Source organism: Camelus dromedarius, chromosome 16 (assembly GCF_036321535.1).
Source record: "Camelus dromedarius isolate mCamDro1 chromosome 16, mCamDro1.pat, whole genome shotgun sequence".
Lineage (NCBI taxonomy): Eukaryota > Metazoa > Chordata > Mammalia > Artiodactyla > Camelidae > Camelus > Camelus dromedarius.
The window spans coordinates 9,570,214-9,589,995 of NC_087451.1; the positions used below are offsets into that span (position 1 = coordinate 9,570,214).

The 19,782-nt window shown below is 40.0% G+C and overlaps 1 protein-coding gene across 1 annotated transcript in view; it reads left to right on the plus strand.

The window, feature by feature from the left end:
* Positions 1–19,782, plus strand: part of ANKFN1 (ankyrin repeat and fibronectin type III domain containing 1) — a 292,737-nt gene that overhangs the window by 248,238 nt on the left and 24,717 nt on the right. Inside the window, exons 15-18 of the mRNA XM_031468095.2 lie at positions 4,984–5,150; positions 7,793–7,943; positions 9,451–9,619; positions 19,275–19,441. Of these exons, the coding sequence (XP_031323955.2) occupies positions 4,984–5,150; positions 7,793–7,943; positions 9,451–9,619; positions 19,275–19,441 (654 nt within the window). The remainder of the gene's footprint in view (positions 1–4,983; positions 5,151–7,792; positions 7,944–9,450; positions 9,620–19,274; positions 19,442–19,782) is intronic.

Consider the following 19,782-nt stretch of genomic DNA (forward strand, 5'->3'; position numbering starts at 1 on the left):
CTACCTCCAAGCAACATCTAACATGGGAAACAAAAACTACTGGAATCAGGAAGATATGGCAATGAGTCAGTTGGGCTGGATATAAGAAATAATTGGGTTAACACAAAATCTTGTTCACCAATGTTCATGACAGAATTATTCATAGTAGCCAAAGAGTGGAAACAACCTAAAGGTCCAACAACTGACGAAAGGATAAACAAAAGTGGTATATTCATATAGTAGAATATCATTCAGCCATAAAATGGATGAAGTACTGATCCATGCTCCAACAGGGATGAACTTTGGAAACATTATGCTAAGGGAGAAAAAGGCAGACACAAAATGGTACACAATGTATGATTCCATTTATACAAAATTTCCAGTACAGGCAAATCCATAGAGACAGAAAGTAGATGAGTGGTTCCAGGGGCAGGGAGAGGAGGGATTGGGGAATGACAGCTAATGAATGCAAGGTTTCTTTTTGGAGTGATGAAAATGATCTGGAATTAGATAGTGGTGATGGTTGTACAACTTTGTGACTATAGTAAAGATCACTATAGTGAATTTCACACTTTAAAATGGTGAATTTTATGGTATGTGAATTATATCTCAATTTTTAAAAAAAAACAAAGAAACAAGTAGAAGTAACAGACAGTTACAGTTATCTGGAGAGCCCTTGTCTCATCTAAAGAACAGTCCTATTCAGCCTCAACTAATTGCAGTAGAAGACAGTGGTCCCAAAGTTGAAATATTTTCCAATTTTTAAAGAGAAGTTGAAAACTTAAGAGTTTTAGATAAAATCACTTTTTATTTTTAAAAGATAGAAAATAATTCATAAAACTTATATTCTTTGCAGTCCATGTAATCTTGGGCCACCGGCCACCATGTTATGACCTCTGGGTAATTCAGCTTCCATACCCTATCCAAAAAAATAAAAGCCCTATAGTTATTCGAAAAGCAACTACATATTGTTCCTCTAATATAAGCTCTTAAGATATCTGATCAGTGAAGAGAGGGTGGTGTATACCCTTCCCGGTCACTGCACCAACACAACATATTCTTTCCCAGAGGCCCAGCCCCAGCCCCACTACCTCTGGGCCTCTCACTTCATATTTAATAAACATTTTTTAGTACCAACTAGGTGCCAGGAGCTCTTCTAGGTGCTGTAGGGGAAAAAAATGAGTAAGTCAAGGACCTTGCTTTCAAGGAGTTCAGTCAAGAGAGGGAGACAGACTGGTAAACAAATCAAGGTAATACAAGGCAGAATTAAACCAGAGCCTGATAGCAGCACAAACAGTGTACTATGGAAGCACGGACAAAGCAGCTATTAACTCTACCTGGAAACATCAGGGAAGGCGTTGTAGAAGAGGTGACACCTGGCTGAGCCATGCAGGGTAAGTTAAGTTCACCAGGTGGAGAAAAAAAAAAAGAGAAAGAAAGAGACAGGGGAGGGCAGGAGGGATGGAGCAAGGAGGAATGAATTAAAGAGAACTGAATTAAAGAGAGGGCATGGCAAAGAAATACGGCAAAAGCTGGAAAAGTAGATCCCACCCTCCCTTGGGTCCACAAAGGACTTCACACAACCTTCATCACACTGGGTTAAGAAAAACTTGCTTACATGTCCCTCTCACAGACTGAAATATGAGTCCCATGAAAGGAAGTTCATATCTTGATGTCATTAATATCCTAGCACAATGCCTGAAACATAGCAGGTGCTCAATAAAAGCAGGTAGAATGAGTGAATTCATAAACCAACAAAGAATCAAAGAAGAGAGATCAAACCATGTACAGAGAAAGAAAAAGCAATCCATTTTGGCTGGAGGTAAGAGACACAAGAGGACTGTAATGGAAGTAGACTAGAAATGCAGGTCAGAGGTTAAATCAGGCGATATATAAACCCACAGGCATTTAATTTGGCTTAGGAGGCCTTTCTAATGTACCTCAGATTATGTGACTGGGACAGCTTCTTTCTCTTCCCATGCATTTCTCAGGCTCCAAAAACATTCTAACTAATGAAGGATAAATGACTATGTAAAGGCAGGAAAACACATAGTAGATGCTCAGTAATAGTCTTTAAAAATTGAATGAAAGAGTGAATTACTCCATCCAAGAATGGTGTTGGTTTTTACATAACCACAGTATGTTCCTAACTCACATTCTATTTGTGGTCAGTTCTGACCCCTACATGTTTTTCTCTTATACTCATATCCATCCTATATTTGTACTCTTGGTTTTGGATCTTTACAGGCACATTTTCTTATTAAGTTTCAACCCTAATTATGATAGGTTTACTTTTCCAATGCATAGGGTCATTCAGAGCTTTATTACTATTTTCCAGAAAATCAAAACCACGTCAAATTTGGGACCCACAAATTTGATACACACATTCTTCATTTCTTTGTCTGGAACATCAATAAAGATGCTTAACAGACTGACTTTAAGGACCAGTCTCTACTTTTCCCAAATTATCTAGTGAAAAAGATGATACTGGAGATATCTCCCTGATCTATGGATCCTGCTCTTTTCCTGTTACAAAGTAAAGTTGCTGTATGTTTGCCCTTCACAAAACCATGCTTATTCCTATTTAGTAGGGTTTCCTAGGTGACTGCAGATTGTTTGATGGTTCATTCCCATTTTTTTCCAAAGATCAGTAAGTTGGTGGTCTTTAATTATTCGGGTCATCCTGTGTTTCTCCCCTCCCTATTTCAAAGACAGACACATTTGCCCTTTTCCAGCCTTTAGGGACTCTTCCAGTTATCAAATACAGTGACCTGTGGGTTTGTGGCCGTATCTGCTTGCACAGCAAGTACCCCTGGGGTGCATATCGTCAAATTCTGCTGATCTGAATACTTCCATTTTTCCTTCTCTCATTAGCCATTTCTCTTTCTTTGATTACCTGTTCATTTCTCAAAATTTCACCTTGACTGAGCTTCCTCTAGTTAAGTAATTACCTGTGATCTGTTCTGAAGAGACAAGATGAAAAAGTTCAGCCTTATCAATCTCCTGATATTAAGAATTCCTTCCTTCTTGACAATGAAATCAAATTTTTCTAGTCTAGTCTTTTGCCAAACATCTTAAAAGTTAGTCTTTGCTTTTTTATACATGCTAGTTTTATCTTCCTCCCAATTGTGCCCATTCTCATTCTGTCCTTATTCTGCTATTCTCGTATGTTCTGTTTTAGGGACATGGCCTGATTTCCACATGTTGCATACCTATTATATACAAAAATAGCACTGGGTAGTAAGGATACAAAGCAATTTAAAAAAACCCTCCCATGAATTTCATAGTATAGTTCAAGAAAAGAACATGAAAGAAGAAAAATACAAGTACTTATTCCTCTGTATGCCTACATTGCCTCTATTATAAACTGGCTTCAGTATATTATGATCATTCATTTACTCATCTGTCTTTCTTAACCTCTTCAAAATATCAGGTTTTACATGGAACCCTATGGGGTTCCATACCTGGAACTCAGTATGTTTGATAAGGATGGGATAAAGGAGACAATACACAACAGCATATGCTGCATGCTGCAGATGGTTGATTCTACAGAGGAGCAATCACTCCTTCAGAGTATACTGTCAAGGAAGGCCTCAGTTCCATACTGGATTGAGTACAAGTTTAATTGTTTTTTTCCTCTTCTTTTTTTGCCTTCCCTACAGTTAGTGGTAGGGTTGATGCCCTCTTTGTTATCCCCTTTGAAAACCAGGTTAGACAAACTCTGGCCTATAAGAATCTCTCCCCTATACTCAGTTACCTGAGTCATCACTCCTAACTCTGTTCCATCCCTACGCTGCCCAAATGTCTTACCAACCAATATAGGGAGAGGGAGAGTCTGTATTACCAATTATTCATTATTTGAATTCCTACAATCACACAGAGAAGCAAAAGTCACAACCTAAACAGCTCACTAGAAAACTGACCACATATGAAACAACTCTAGTCAAACGTCCCTCTGTGTTTAATTAGGCTGGCACTTCCTGTTGCAGCAACTTCATTCAGTCTCTGCTGCCTGTGGAATACTGTGATGTGACAATACAATGCAAATTCAATGCAAATCTATTACAAGGTAAATTTTTAAATCGTGTGAAAGATAAAGAATTTTGCAAAGCTAATGAAGATGATGTGGAGACCTAATCAAATCACATGCAGAGCCACTGACAACTGAGAATCTAGCAGTGGTAGGCCAGTTAACAACTGAAGAACACATGTAAGGAACAAGGATTTTATAAGAGAATGATGTGAATATCAGTTATTTAACAAGGGGGAAAAATATACTTTTTTTGAATTTTTGAAAAAATGAAGCCTTCACATACTCATACAAAAGTTATCCTCTTCATGATCACACTGTAAAAGTCAAATATTAGGAACAGCATTTCAGCTATCATACAATTTAGTCTAAAAGTATTAAACCAAGAATCAATACTTGATTCTCTCTTTGTTCTCAGGATTAATGAATAATTATAACTACAACCCAAATGTTAATAATATAAGTAGGTCTATTGGTATTACTTTTTGTTTCATTTTTGAAGATAAAGAATCAAATCCTTTTTTTCTATTTACTATAACATTTTGATCCTTTTCCTGACACCAATTATCCTGAAATAATGAGACTCTCTGTACTGCTTTGTCAGTTTTTACACTTGCAAATTTCTTTCCCCAGCTAAACAATAAACCTTCCAAAGACAGAAATTATGAAGTCTATTTTTCTTTAGTACCAACACCAGCCTACTCCCAATCACAATTCACACACTCGTGGGACATCTGAAGAAAATAAATATGCAGAATATATTAATAACTGATTATCTGACTTGGAGGCTAATTCTCCTAAAGGTGAGACTGGCTGAACCACCATGCATCCTCAGCATTCATGGTGGAATCCCAAGATTTCTCACTAACTACTTAGCTACGGCTCCTCTAGTTCATGACATGGTGCATCTAAGGAAGGAAGAGGTTTTGAGACTGCGTTTAAAGGTGTTCTTAATTTTGTTTTTCATCCTACAGGATATTCTCTCCTATCACAAAAGGAGTCATCAGCGTCTCTCTCCTGGATTATACCTGGGTTACCTAAAGCTGTGCAGCTCTGTAGATCAGATCAAAGTTCTTGTTACCCAAAAGCTGCCCAACATTCTCTGCCACGTGAAGATCCGTGAAAACAATAACATTTCCAAGTAAGTTGTGAGGAGTTTGGATTTTCCTTGTGAAGCAATGGCTCAAGTGATGAGTGTGATGTGCCCATCAAACTGAAATGTCACTTCCAAGTGAAGTTTCTATGATGAGATGTCCTCAGGGCTAGCACACTGGGGCAAAGGCATAGCTGGGTTTTAACATTAGAATGAGGACGACGTGCAGTGTTGGCTGGTGGAAGGAGTGAGCGTCCATTTAAACAGGACACTATCCTTTCACTTTCCTCTCTGCAACTACTGATGCTCAACTGGTCAATGAATAGATACCCTTTTCTTTCAACAATGCTATTTCCAGTATCTTTTCTTCACAGCCTAAAAAGTCATATTTTTTAAAAAATCACTTGTGTAAATGGGTTCTAGTAGAGAAATTGGTTTCCCCTTAATTTTAAAAGACCCTCCCTACCCTCATTCTCTCCACCCCTACCCCACTGGTCTAAGGACTTTTTTATGTTTCCTATACTCTTTATGGTTCTCTAGGGAAGAAAGAAGTAACAAGGCCTGAGCTTCTGGAAACTGCTCTTTGGTTTGGCATTATGGTGAATTACCCTGTTAGCTTTGGGAAAGTTGCCCAATCTTGGTAATCTGGCTCAGCTTTACAACGGTCCTCTAGCAGGCCTCTGAAAGTCTACTATAATAAACTGAATTGTGCTTAACATGAAAAGAAAAGGAAAGAAAAGAATAGATAAGAAAAGAAAAAGAACTCTCTGGAATTTGTCAAGTCTTCAATGTAGAATTTAAATCCCCCAGATTCTAGTTACACCTGTGAATTTGCTTAACCAAACAGACTTGAATTTGGTCATTTAAAATTTGGTCCCTCAGGTGGGAAGAATTTATTAACTGTAGTGTCTTGCAATGTTTATTAAATACTTGATGACAGTGAAGATAGATGATGATGATGGTGTCCTCTTCAGAGAACTCACCAGCTGCCATATTCTCTTCTCTCACTTACCAACTACACCTAGACTCTAAGTCTGCCATCTGGTGGTCACTTCTACAATCAGCATCAGTTATCTCAGTCCTTCCTAAGAGGTTGCATGGCTCATTTGTTGGTTGATTCAGCAGTGGTTACTTTCATCCATTTTCTAGATTTATGTCTTAAAGGTACAGATTCTTTTAGTGATTGTACCAACTAATCTCCCTTTGCCAAGGGTCCAAGTTTTGTTTTTACAAAAGACTCTGGTAGTCTTCACTCTGCTGGTTCCCTCTCCCTTAACCTTACAGACTAAACTGAGTAGTTAGTGGGCAGATGCTTTCATGGTATTCCTCGTGGTAATTTACTTGCTAATTTGACTGCAGATGCTATTTTAGTAATGTGGTCCTTTGAAGTCTGTGCATACTTATGCTAGTCAGAACCTCCTCATTTAGTTCAGTATCAACGATGGAAGAAAGGAAATCGTTCCCCAGCAGGTTCTCAAAGATTAGTTATTTGTGAAGTCAACAGTATGCCCCGATGGAAGTAGAATTTTGATTTTCTTTTCTCTTATTGAGACAAAGGGTAGATCTTTTTCCATAGTCTTTTACAATATGAGAATTGAAATGAAACCAATATCATGCAGAAACTTTCTTAAGAGAGTAGCTGGTTAAAAGAGAACATGTGCTGATGAAAAGTTCATGTCACAGTTTCATATTCTGACGCATAGACTGGAGCCCAGGTGAGTATAACCCACTGAGGGGAGCCCTCATAGGTTCTTCACACGGGTGGGAAAATATATTAGCACCTCCTCTCTTTCCATCTCGGGACAGGAGGGCTTTCCTTTCCCCTCTAGCCTGTGCCTGAGAGCATACTGCTGCTCCCTGCAGAGTTATGAGGAGAAAATGGACCAACTAAATGTGTGTAGACACTTGTGCTAAAATACCTGTGGAAACAATGTTGCCCAAGAGGGATTTACCTTGATCTTTTCAAGATCCTTTTGAAGAGCAGCCTTTGGGGGACAAACCAGATGTGCTTTCCTCCCACCACCGTTCTTTTCCCTTCCCTTCTGCATGGCATTTGGAAAAGTTCATTAGGAAGGATTATAGAACATGCAGAATAAAGACACAGTTGACTGGTTTGGAAGGATGGAAGCAGTGATGTGTGTCCCCTGGTTCCTTTTATTAGAACTGTCTGGTGTTCCTGTTTGTGATTCTCTTCATTTTTTTGTAAGGGGAAGGAAATCCAAACAGTACCCATGATTACAACAGGCCAGGGTTAAAATGTGCCATGTGGTTTTTTGCCTGAGTTGGACCAGAGTCCTGTGGTTACCCAACTACTGAATTAACCAGGAGAGGCCCCTATGGTAAAATGTAGGGTCTTAGAACTCACAAGGATCTTCAGGGAAAGAAAAATGAAGACAGTCAGGAAATTACAACAAAATATTTCAAAGTTCCAAATCTCAAAAACTGATTCATTACAAATCAGACCTGCTCTTCTGAGGTATATGTGGTTTGATAGGTGAAGTAAGCATAAATTAGAAAAAGCTCATTTTACACTCCTTCTGGGTGGCAAAAAGTTCAAATTTCTTGAATTGCATCAAGTTTTAACCATTAAAAATTGGTTATCCAGGTTATGGACATATACACTAAAAATGTTCTGTGCTGTGTTCTGAACTTTTGTTATATTTCTAATTTTAACTTGACTCAACATACAGAGAGGAGTGGGAATGGGTCCAAAAGCTTTCTGGCTCTGAATCTATGGAAAGTGTGGATCATACTTCTGACTGCCCCATGCAATTGTTCTTCTACGAGCTCCAGATGGCAGTGAAAGCCCTCCTTAAGCAGATCAATATACCTCTACACCAGGTACTAGTCTTTACCGTTTTTATCTTCTTTTTATGGCTCATGGAAACTGCATTATGGCATAAAACTCAAGAGGTGAAAAAAATTTTTTTTCATTGATTTACATACCACTTTGCACATACATACAAATTTTGAATTTGATGCCTGTAAGTAGACACAGACTGCACTTCTGTACCTTTTCTCTAGCTCCTCCATGTTATTAACCTCTTCCAAAGTTCCTGTGTTTGGGTCAAACAAGGAAAAATAATTGGCTAATCTACTTTGAAAGACAACAAATCTCAGCTTCAGAATAGCATGAAGCAAGGATAAAAAAATATAAACAAGTAAGTAAATAAACAAGTGTACAGTTGGATGTACAGATGATTTATCTAAGAAAAGAAGACTAGTGGTAGTATAAATCTATAGCAAAGGCCAAGGTTATGCCATGCTGTCTTTCCACAAACAGAAAATCTGTTGTCAAAATTACTGTGTTGTCCAAGTCAAAATATGCAAATCTTTCCTCTACTAATACCCAACTTCAAAGAAAACTGTTGGCATGGAAGAGAACAGTAAAAGTTTCTTACACTCTGTCTAGCAAGTTAACAAAATGTAGCATTAGGTTGGATTCTTTTTTTTTTCTGACCTACATTCACCATCCCCCCCAACTCAACACACACCATCCCTTTACACACACACAAAAAAAATGAACCAAGTTTAGCCTATAAAGAAGAACATAAAAGGAGTGACTGGCTCTCTTTACATAAAACAGAGATAACCATGAATTGGCCTCTGATCCATGGAGGCAAGGGGACAGATTGGAGGCTCATTGGAGTACTGCTCTGATTATACGTCAATACAGCAAGGCCAGTCCAAAACAGCCAACAAGATGAAGAACAAATTGCACTAGATGCCTATAAAGACATTAGGAGAGCAACTGGATTATTCCAGGGGTGGCCGTGCACTCAGGAGGAGGGGAAAATACCAGCTCAGCTTGTGACAGTAGATACTATTAAGGGTTTCTTGGGCTTAGCAGGTTTGAAGCAGCTCATATTTCATTGGTGACTCTTGGGCTACATATACATGTTGGGAGAAGGCTGCCTAACTGCCTAAGAGTGCATACAACATTTTTTTTTTTTTGGATACTTGTAAAATTTACTCAGTCCTTGGCCAGAAACTACATTTTCCCCCCTTAACCAACTTAAATTGAAACTAGTGGATTTTTAATTCAATCCATTTTTGTTGCTTCGTGTAATTATATTCATCATTTTGAAAAGCCCACAGAACGCAATCATTTTCTGCTTTTATAAGAAGCATAAATGTTGTTTTCAGAGTTTATGTGGAACATTACTGCCTTAAATCTTGATTTTATATAGCATTATTAAATTGGCTGAACCCTAATATTTATGTTGTATAAAAATTCCAAGCTTGAAGTCGTGTAATTTTGTTAGATGTTTTATGCCAGTTTGGTGTTGTTTATGTAAGTGCCATGTTGTAACTCTCCTATTTTTCCTCCGCGCGTGTCCCTCTGCAGGCAAGGAACTTCCGCCTCTACACACAGGAGGTGTTGGAAATGGGTCACAATGTGTCCTTTCTTCTCCTGCTCCCTGCCTCAGACGACGTCTGTACAGCCCCAGGACAGAATAATCCTTACACCCCACACTCAGGGTTTCTTAACCTCCCTCTTCAGATGTTTGAACTTGGTATAGTAGCTTGTTTCACCTAGAAATATTAACCCAGCCTCCTTATAATAAAATCACAAAGTTATATCTGTTCCCCCTTGTCCCAGTGGAGGGTCAATAAATCACATGATGGCTTTGGCAACAACCCTTCCTAGAACTGTGTACAAGTCTGAGAGAAAGCAAAGCTCCAAGACTATGTGCCTGAGCAATAATTATTGAAACCTAGCTAAGGCTCAATGGAGAGGAGGGACTTCTAAACAGAAAGTTCAGTTATCAGGCTGCAGTTCTTGCCTCCCTTTTGCTCTCCTAAAACATAAATACAAGAACTGATGTTTTCATAAAAAGCACTGCCCCTTCTCTTTCTTTCTTTCTTTCTTTCTTTCTTCTCTCCCCACCCCCAACCCCTCTTTCCTTCAACTAGGAAAAAAAAAAAAAAAAAAACCTGAAATTAAAATGTAAAGTACGTATCACTTCGGAGGAGGGAAAAAGCCTATAAGTAGTGCTGATTTATTAAATAGACTCTAATATTAAATAGACTCTAAATTTCTAGCAGGACATTTGAGAAACTGACAGAGTCTCCCAGGATGCAATATTGTGATTATAATGTGGGATTCTGAATGGTGGAAGATCTTGTCCTGACTTTCAAAAATGAATAGCCTGGGCCCCAGGTTCTCTATTTTTGCAGAGACCCCTGCTGCCCACTGAATATGTGAATAGAGAGGCTTTGTCTCTTCCCCATGCTTCATCCTGTAACAGGCCAATAAGCTGCAATTAACAAGAGTTCCATCAGTTCAAATGAATTGTAGGATTTGTGGGAGGGTGAGTGACTGGGTGGGTGGAATGGAGGCAGACTCTCTTTGGATTGCTCCCCAGCCACCAAATTCAGAAGCAGACAAGGCAAATGCCTGATGTCTCTTTTGAGACTTGGGCATATCCAAATCTGAATTTATCTCGAGGATAAATAGATTAAGCCTCCCAGTTTCCCTTGCTCCAAGCAGTTCAGATGCCCAAAAGCTGATGAACAGCAATTGTTATTTTCCAGAGGAGAGAGAGTTATTAGAGAAGCCTGAATCAGACTTACAGACTGGGACTGGAGAGTATTGGATCCTCTATTGTGAGGCACTGGCAATCACTTACCCTTCCAGTTTCTTTTCTGTACCAAATGATTAATTAACATTGGCCATACCACTCTCAAAAGGCCTGAATGTGAATGTGACCATTTATTGAGTTCCCCATCCAAAGAACAGTATTAGCCTATGTTGTAACTGCATTGCTACTACAAAACATAGTTTAGGTCAAGATATTTCAATTCAAGTCAATACAAATATACTGGGTGCCTACTGGGAGATTCAGAGATGAGTAAAACAAAGACTGCCTTCAAGGGGCTTTTAGTACAGTGGCAGGAGTAAAGTAAGAATACAAGTTAATTTTTAAATGAAGTATATCGTGCCAAAATTGTAAGTATAAAGTGATACTGAAAAAAGAAGTGAAGCACATCTTCTGAAAGAAAACATCAGGAACCACCTTGGAGAGAGGATCTTGATGTGGGTGTTAAAGAAAGGACAGGATGTTAGTAAACATGGACAGTAAAAGCTTTTCTGTAAGAGGGAGCAGAATGAGCAAAGATGTAAGAATACAAAAACTCAAGAGAGCCCAGTTTGGCTAGATCTGAGAAATGGTCTGAGGAAACAGCTACAAAGCTGTGTGGACAACTCGTAGCCATAGTGGGCACTATTTTAAAAGTCAGGCTGTGGAATCTGTTTAAGATGGACTGAAAGCAGAGCAGGTTTGGGGAGACAGTTCAGAGGTTATTATAATAACCCAGTGTTAGGAAGAAACAAAACAAAAAAAGGAAACAAATACAGATGTAAGAAACACTGGAAGTAATCAACAAGATTGGACAACTGTTTGAATGAGAAAAGACAGTCTGGAGACTTCCAGAGGACCCCCACTGTTTTTAGTTTCAAAGACTGTGAGGACATTGCTGCCATTACCAAACCTAAGGAAATCAGAGAAGAAAATGCCTTGGGGGAAAAAGTGATGCTTTTAGCTCCAAATATCTTGAGTCTGAAGGTGCTAATTCAACATCCAAGTGGACATATCCAATCAGCAGTAGAAATGCAGGAGAGAAAGCTGAGTACTAAACACAGCAGTTTGGCCAGTGTCTGATAACATCTAAAGCCATGAAAGCAAATGATTTCCCAGGGATAGGTAAATGACAGGGAAAAGAACCAAAGAAAATACTTCACTAGAAAGCTAACCAGGAGTCCATTCTATGTGAAATGGTCATTACTGTTCCCTGATTACAGGCAAAAATACATGAAATTCATTTCCTCATGCTTCAGTGGCCTGCCTGGGAACAATAAATAATCTGGTATCAGTCAAAATAGTACGTGACTCCCGAGACCCTGGAGGACCGAGCCCTGGAAGCGTCCTCTCCATCCTGCCTTCTGGGAGGCTCACACACTTTTTTGGGGCAGCCACACTTAATCCTACTGTTGTCACTCTCTGTTCTACAATTTCCTCTCTTCACTCATTTGTTCATGAATTCATCAATAACTACTTATTAAGTAACCTACTATGTGCCAGGCACTATTCCAGGTACTAAAGAATCAGTAATGAACAAACTCCTCGTGGAGCTTACACTCCAGTGAGGGAGAGAAACAGTAAGCCAATCAACAAACAATACTGTAAATGTCAGGCAGCAGTGAGGGCTATGAGGAAAAATGAATCTTGGTAAGGGACTGAAGTGACAGGGACTGCAATTTTGTATAGGAGGACCTGGGCAGGCCTCTCTGCAGAAGATATATTTGAGCAGAGACCTGAGATTTCCATGCAATGAAAACAGCGATTGCAAAGGCCTTACAGCAAGAGTGTGCTTGGCTAAGAGATCAGCGTAGGTGGGGTGTGGTAAGCAAGAGCAACAAAGACAGGAAGTGAGATCAGAAGGTCAGCGGGAGCCAGACCACGCAGGGCTTCCCAGATCATGATAAGGACTTTGGATGTTACTTTAAGTGTACTGGAAATTCAGTGGAGAAGTCTGAGTAGTAGAGTAACGTATTAAAAGCTCTGCACAATCTGGTAGTCCCCCTAAACACACACACACATACATACACACATACACACATATATACATAACTAGCTAGTTAGCTTAACTTTGTTTAACCCAGCATTTTCCAAATTCATTTGGCAATGACTCAAACCATTTTGGGCATGGCACTTACTAAAAACCCACAGAAAACATACTCTAGGATATGATGCCCAAGAACAGTGTTACTCAAACTTTGGTGTGCATAAGAAACACTCAGAAAGCTTGTTAACATAGTTTCTTGGAGTCCCATTCCAGAGATGCTGAGTCAGTAGGTCTGGGAAGGAGCTGGAGAATCTGCATTTTTAACACCACACGAAGTAGTACTGCCTAGACACAGAGAAAAAGACATTTTAGGAACTTAACAGAAGTAGGATTGTGGTTAGCATAGTAATAGAATCCAACAGGGCCTATCTCTGACCTGACTTACCTTTTCTTAATACCAAAAGTAATGTAAGGCCATTAGAAACTAGCCTTCATCTATGAAAACCAGGCCATAGATCAAAACCTGGGTCTCAATAGTTCCTGACTTTAAGATATTTTTTTCCTAGAATAAAACATAACTTCTTACCCTCCTGGTTCTCCCTCATTACTGTATCATTGGTGATCCAGCTGAATAATGAGGACCATGTAAGTTTCCAGAAAAGACCACTTGGTTAGGCTTGTTTCCACTGGCATACACAATTCTATTAGCCTTTTCTAGGGCTCAGAAGAAAATGTTGCCAGTAGCGGGAAATTAATACACTCTAGTACTACGCTTAACGTACTCTAGCACCACTAGCACCAATTTTTTAAATATTACTGGGCCTTGGTAAGAATCATGATAAACTCTCTCCTATCCTCAAGCAATGAGAGCTTTCAAAGAGGCAGATTATCAGAGTTATTTCCTCCGTCAGACATCAGCCTGCTAAGCATTAATAGTATCATCTAAGAGCTTGCTCTAGTGGGCCTAAGCCCCTCCAGGAAAAGTGCTAAGCAATTTTCACTTGTTTTTTTTATAAGTTGGGACTTCGATCTTTCACAGATAGGTCCACACTAAAAGCTCAACTGATACACTAAGCATTTCTGAGAAAGAGAATGTTGTTGGAAATTCAGTCAGAACTCCGAAATTTTAGTAACACAGGAGTTCTAACAAAACTTGAAAAAATGCAAATTATGGGAATATGTACACTATAACAGAATAAAATGTTACACTATATTTCAGTTTGACTTGTATAAGTCTTCCCTGTCCCAGGCAAAGGACTTGAGATTTGGCACCCTAACCATGTTCCTGCCAATGGCCTCAGTGAATCATAATTAACCTGCTAACCAGCTATGGAAACCTGCATCTGTGCCTATTCCAGCACTAACTAGATCTAGCAAGGACAAAATGACAGAGGAGCTTAGCCCTCTGTCTTCTGGAGGAAAGACTAGGCTGGGGCAAAGCCATAGGGTATTCCTTCATTGGATTACTTGTAGGGGAGAGAGAGGCCATCACACAGAAGGATGCTGTGAGACCTCTATGAGCAGGGTTGAGCTGAAGCAAAGTGGTACAACTGCAGACCCACCCCCCTCCACAGCATGAGGGCTGACACACCCTACCCTTTGGAGAGGAGCAGGCTAGCACTCCTCTGCAGTAATAAAGAATGTGCCTGGGGGCTGACAAGGGTCACTATTTATGCTGTTCCCAGAAATGAAAGGAAAAGCCCTTAGAAACTCTGTCCAGTGATGTGGCCTCAAGGATTTGCCTAGCCTGCACTGAGGAGGTCGCCCTGCCATAACCCTGTGCGCAGTCACAACTGAAAGCAGGCCTATGAAGAGGAAAGTTCTTTTATCGATTTCCTTGGCTCTATGATTCATATTGACTGGACTAGGAAGATCAAGAAACTGGGGAATTTTTAAAAAACAGTTTGAAGCCTGGTATACATTTCATACTTCAGTGCTTGGCTGCATCCTTCATTCAACAAACATTTACTGAGTCTCCACTGTATGCCAAGTACTGCGCTGGGGCTGCACATGCAGATATTAACAGGACACAATCTACCCACCAGAAGCCTAGAATCCAGTGGAGAATACAGACATCTATACCAACAGTCTCAATGCAATGAAAACCCTGCTGTAAGAGGCAGGCTGTTGAATTTCAGAGGAAAGACACTTAATCCTTTCTTAAGGAGGCAATATTTGAGCTAGACCTTGAAGGGTAAGTAAACATTCAGAAAAAGAAAGAAAAGGCAGAGTAGAAAAGGAAAATCACTTTAAGCAGAAGGAGCAGCATGCACAAAGGCTTAGAAAACGCAGCCCAATTAAGTACACTCTTAATTGTGTACTCATTGTGACAGGTGCTTAAGGTACCCCAGGAAGAGTGACGGAGATAAAACTAAAAATTAAAAAAGTACGAAATCACAAAGGGCTATGCCATCCTAAAAAGGTTAGACTTTATCCTATAGGCAATGAGGAGACGTAAAAGGTTTTAAGAAAAGAAATAATACAGTCTTACTAGGTTTTAGCAACTCTGTGGATTGCAGAAGAGCAGAAAAGAGGCTGAGACTAGAGGCAATGAGACAGTTAAGAAAGAGACTGGCCCAGGTGGGCAGTGATAAGAACCCAAACTGAGACTGCCACAGCAGGGGTACACAAGAGAAGGCAGAGGCAAGAGGAATTTAGGAGTTAAAATCAATAGGACTTTGTGATTGATTTAATGCGGCTGAAGAGTAAGATGGAGGAGCCAGAGAGTCTGAATAGGATTCTGAGATGGATAATGTTGCCATCTACCAAAACAGGAAATAAAAGGGGAGGAACAGGTTTGGGGGAGGGGAGAGATGATGAGTTAGTTCAGTTTGACAAATGATGAGTTTTGTTTGAGGTGCCTGTGGGATATCCAGGCATTGAGCCTAATGGAATCCAGGCCACAGGCTTACAAGAAATGGCACAGTCTCAACCCTCATTCCTAATGCCCATTTTTCATGATTTAGGATACCATTCCTGAATTCCAACTGTCAACTCATTCACTACCAGGAATCTTTAGAGAGGTATCTTATACCCAGGTTCTTTCTGACACCTTGGCAAAGAATCATGGAACTAAACTGACCTAGGAGGTAATCTTATTGATTCCTTAGCTTCCAAACTAGGCCACATGGCCCAGATTGATCAGGACTTTATTGAGTTATTTAGGAAGAGCATTCCAGTCTCAATTCCATTCTAATACTCTAACTACTAAATGCATCATGATTCCCCAGGAGGATGGGGTAGGGATGTGGACAGAAATTTATTTTGTCTCTAATATGTGCCACCTGCTGTGCTGGGCACTTGATATATATTATATTGTTGAATCCTGGGTAGGCATCACTATCCGTGTCTTAGATATGAGGAAACTGAGGCTCCCTGAGGTTATATGCTTATTATTGCAAAGGCAGTAAGTGGCAGAACTATGATTCAAAAAAATATTTCTCCTTTGGCATTGGAGCTAAAGGAGGCTTTATAGTAGGTAAAATATTGTTATCTAGATGTCATTTATTGGTCTCTAAATCAAAAAGTGTTGATATGAATAATTTAAATTCTTGCGGGAAAAAAAAAAACAAACTATGGTTCAAACCCAGTTCTGTCTGATATCTAAGCCTGAGTAAGTTCCACTCTACCATACTCCTAATCTGACTTCTAGTGTTGGTGCTGACAGCATTTGAGTCTTCATTATCTTATACAGAAAAAGAGAGAGAGAGAGAGAGACCACCACAGAAAATAAGTCTTAGTAAATTACTAACAAATCATGCAGTCCGGATAATGCATTTCTGTATCTTTATAGCATTTGCCTATAAAATGCATGTGATTCACATTAGAAAAAAATTAGAAGCTTCCAGTCTATCCTCCCCTCCTCAGTGATGGCTACCGAATGTATCATTGCTAAACCACAAAAGACTATGTTAAAGTAACATTTGTTAAAGTAACATTAAAGGCTCTGGATAAAAACCACTGGAGCAAGAAAGTGCAGCCCTGTCGCTGTCACTGAAAGGTCCTCACAGCTCACTGTGGTGAGTGGCACGGGCGGTGTGGGTGCTGGGAGACCACCCACTGATCCAAGGCTCTTACCACAAGGAGACACAACAAGAGAAAGCTGTGGACACCCTGGCATTTTAGAATTCAGACGGGACTGATAGTATTTCCTTTAAAGAAATTCTTCAGTGCCTCTCACTATCTTCCCAGTCATATTTTAGAAAGAAGGAAAAAAGCTGATTTTTTTTTTTTTTTGACAACTTGGTTTGGAAAGGCAGACTGTGAGGCACTTCACTCTCTTCACTCCCCAGCCAAGAGAGGACATCTGTCAAGTGTGAACAGGATATAATCCCCCCTTGAAAGGCATAAAGACACATTCAGGGAGCTACCAGGGTCAACAGTAAACTACAAAGTAATGGTGACTCTTTCCTGTAGAGCTGCCAGTAAATATCACAGACCTGAAGTACACCTTTTGAAACAGGAAAATCAAGAGCACCTTGAGAAAAGAAAGAATAGAGGGAAAGAGGAGACATTGGAGGAAGGGTCTGCCGTCTTCAGATCAGGGTGTTTGTTGTTGTTCATTCAGTCAATAAACATTAACTGAAAAGCTATAATGTTTCAGGTTTGAGGAAATAAAAATTAACAGAAGACATGATTCTTGCCCTCAAAGAAATCACAGTCTTAATCCCAAGCCAATCAAGTAAACACATTATTACAGTAAAGCAGGATGAGTAAGAGTCCTGATACATTTATAAACAAGTGGTCTAGGAGCACAAAGGAGAGAAATTAATCCTGCCTAGAGGGAAAGAGGTGTCAGTGAAGATTTCACTGAGAAGAAGACATTTAAGTTGAATTTTCAAGTATCAGAAGAAGCTGACCTGCAGGTATTGGTAGAGAAGGGTGCTGGAGGAGAAGGAAACACCATGTTCACTAGCTTGGAAGTACAAAAAGACTTCAGTAGGTTCAGCCTGACCCAAGCGTAGGGTCAACATGGGTGGAGGGCTGTTGCATGATAAAAGATATGACTGAAGATATATTCAAATCCTAGATCACAAGTTTTCTTCCTAGCGATGTTTGGATTTTATCCTGAGTCAAGAAGGAACTCTAAAGACGTCTGTAATCAGAGAAAAGCATGAAAAATAGATTACTTGGGAAGAGCTTAATAGTTTGTCATTTAGGAAGTGCTAGAGCAGAGGAAGTGAGAAGGAAGGATCTGACACCAGAGAGGAAAATCAACCCCAGAACTGAAACTACCTGAATTCAGAAATACCTCCTTGAAATGATGCAGAGCTCGAATAAGGATGGACCACTGCAGCCCTCACTCCATTCTTCTCTACCACTTTCATATGACAAAATACAAACAGAGCAGGTTATCCTTACACTCACCTGAGTTTCATCCTAAGAGGAAATCAAGCAAGGAAGCAGGCAGTAGTAAGATGCGAATTGTAGGGTGCACAAAAATCTTTCAATGCGCAGAGAAGTAGGGCTTCCTTGTTGAGGTGCAAAAGTGACCAGATGCCCCATTATGAGGTAGTGTGCTCTTAGCTTCCCTAAATGGCTAGGTCTGGGTCTCAGGAATCAACAGCAAAGAGGCCCAAAGGCAGTCATGAGACATTCTTCCTAGAATTCCTCACCAAAGAAGCCAGAATAAAAATGTTTCCACAGATCTGCTGAGTTATAACAGACCTGTTTCCAAAGCATAAAATGCACTGGTACAGGTCAGAGGTACACAGAGTAAGTGAGGTTCCTGTAGAGAGAGTCTCCAAATTCATCAATGGCCTGGAAGAGACAGGTACTACACTTGTCTGAGTCAAGATGCCTTCCTCATCTTACTGGAATCTGAAGTTATGGTATGTGATCAGAGCCAGTCAGAGAAAAATCTGACCACCTCATGTTGCCTGCACCAAGCTGAGTCCCACGCTCCTCTCTCCCTCCTCCATGATGGAGATGAAGGTTAGGCTGTTTCCTCTGGCCTCTGGCCCGCTGTTTTTTAAGAGAGGAAGGCCAAGTGTGCTGAAGACAAAAACGATCTGTCTAGCATCAGCCCCATATCCTTCCAGAGGAGCTAAGGAGCAGAGAGGCAGGAGGATCACACCTATCATACTAGGTCTTTAGGGAAGTTTCCCAGCCAGACAAAAGACAAAATACACCCTGAGAAAAGCATGTCTTGTATCTTCTAGGACTTCTGGCCTTGGAAAGGAACATACAAGATACATACTGGAAATCAGACATGGCAATGAAAACTAGGTTTCAAGTTGCTACCTGGCTTTTTTTGTTCTTTAAAGTGACAAGCAAACGTATTTTTTCAGTAGTGTGTGTGTGTGTGTGTGTGTGTGTGTAAAACAGCACAACCTTAGAGGCTGAACATAAACTGCAGCTTCAGCGAACCCCACTTCCCCATACTTTACCAGGACTTGGTAACCCTTAAAAGGGAATACTGTCTGACTAAAGCCAGACAACTGGCCCCTTAAGAGCACATTTATAATTTATTTATGGCCTAATATTTTCCACTGATAGGATTAATAAATCATGTTTTCATTCAACTTGTTTTCTCTGAGGTATGAATTTCTCTATTTTGATACCAGATCTTAACATGCTTTATTTTGCTTGTCCATTTTCCAGTTCATTTTTGCAGCTACAGGGAGAAATTTATTAGTCTGTATTGCCGCCTTTCTGCTGTTGTGGAGCTGGATTCTCTGAATACCCAACAGTCCCTGAGGGAAGCAATCTCAGACAGCGAAGTTGCAGCTGCCAAACAAAGACACCAGCAAGTTTTAGATTTCATTCAGGTAACAGTTTGTTTCTTCAGAGGTAAAAGGAAGAAGGGGCAGAGCGGAGGGGATGAGAACCAAGCATGAGAAAGAACAGCAATCTGGGCTAATTTAAAGACCACAGTGTGCAAACAGACTGTTGATTTGGTTAAAATGTAGACTCAGGGAAATGTGAGTTTTTAAACAAAGGCTTACAAAAAAGCTACAGATAAATCACAGTGTTAATAAAAGCTGCATCAGCCACTGTGGTGGGTAGCAGTAGTCTCCAATACTGGAAAGAAAAATCACTGCCAGAAGAGGTAGTGATCAGAATACAATTTTTACCCAGTAACCCATTGATAATTCCAAGAGAAAGAAAA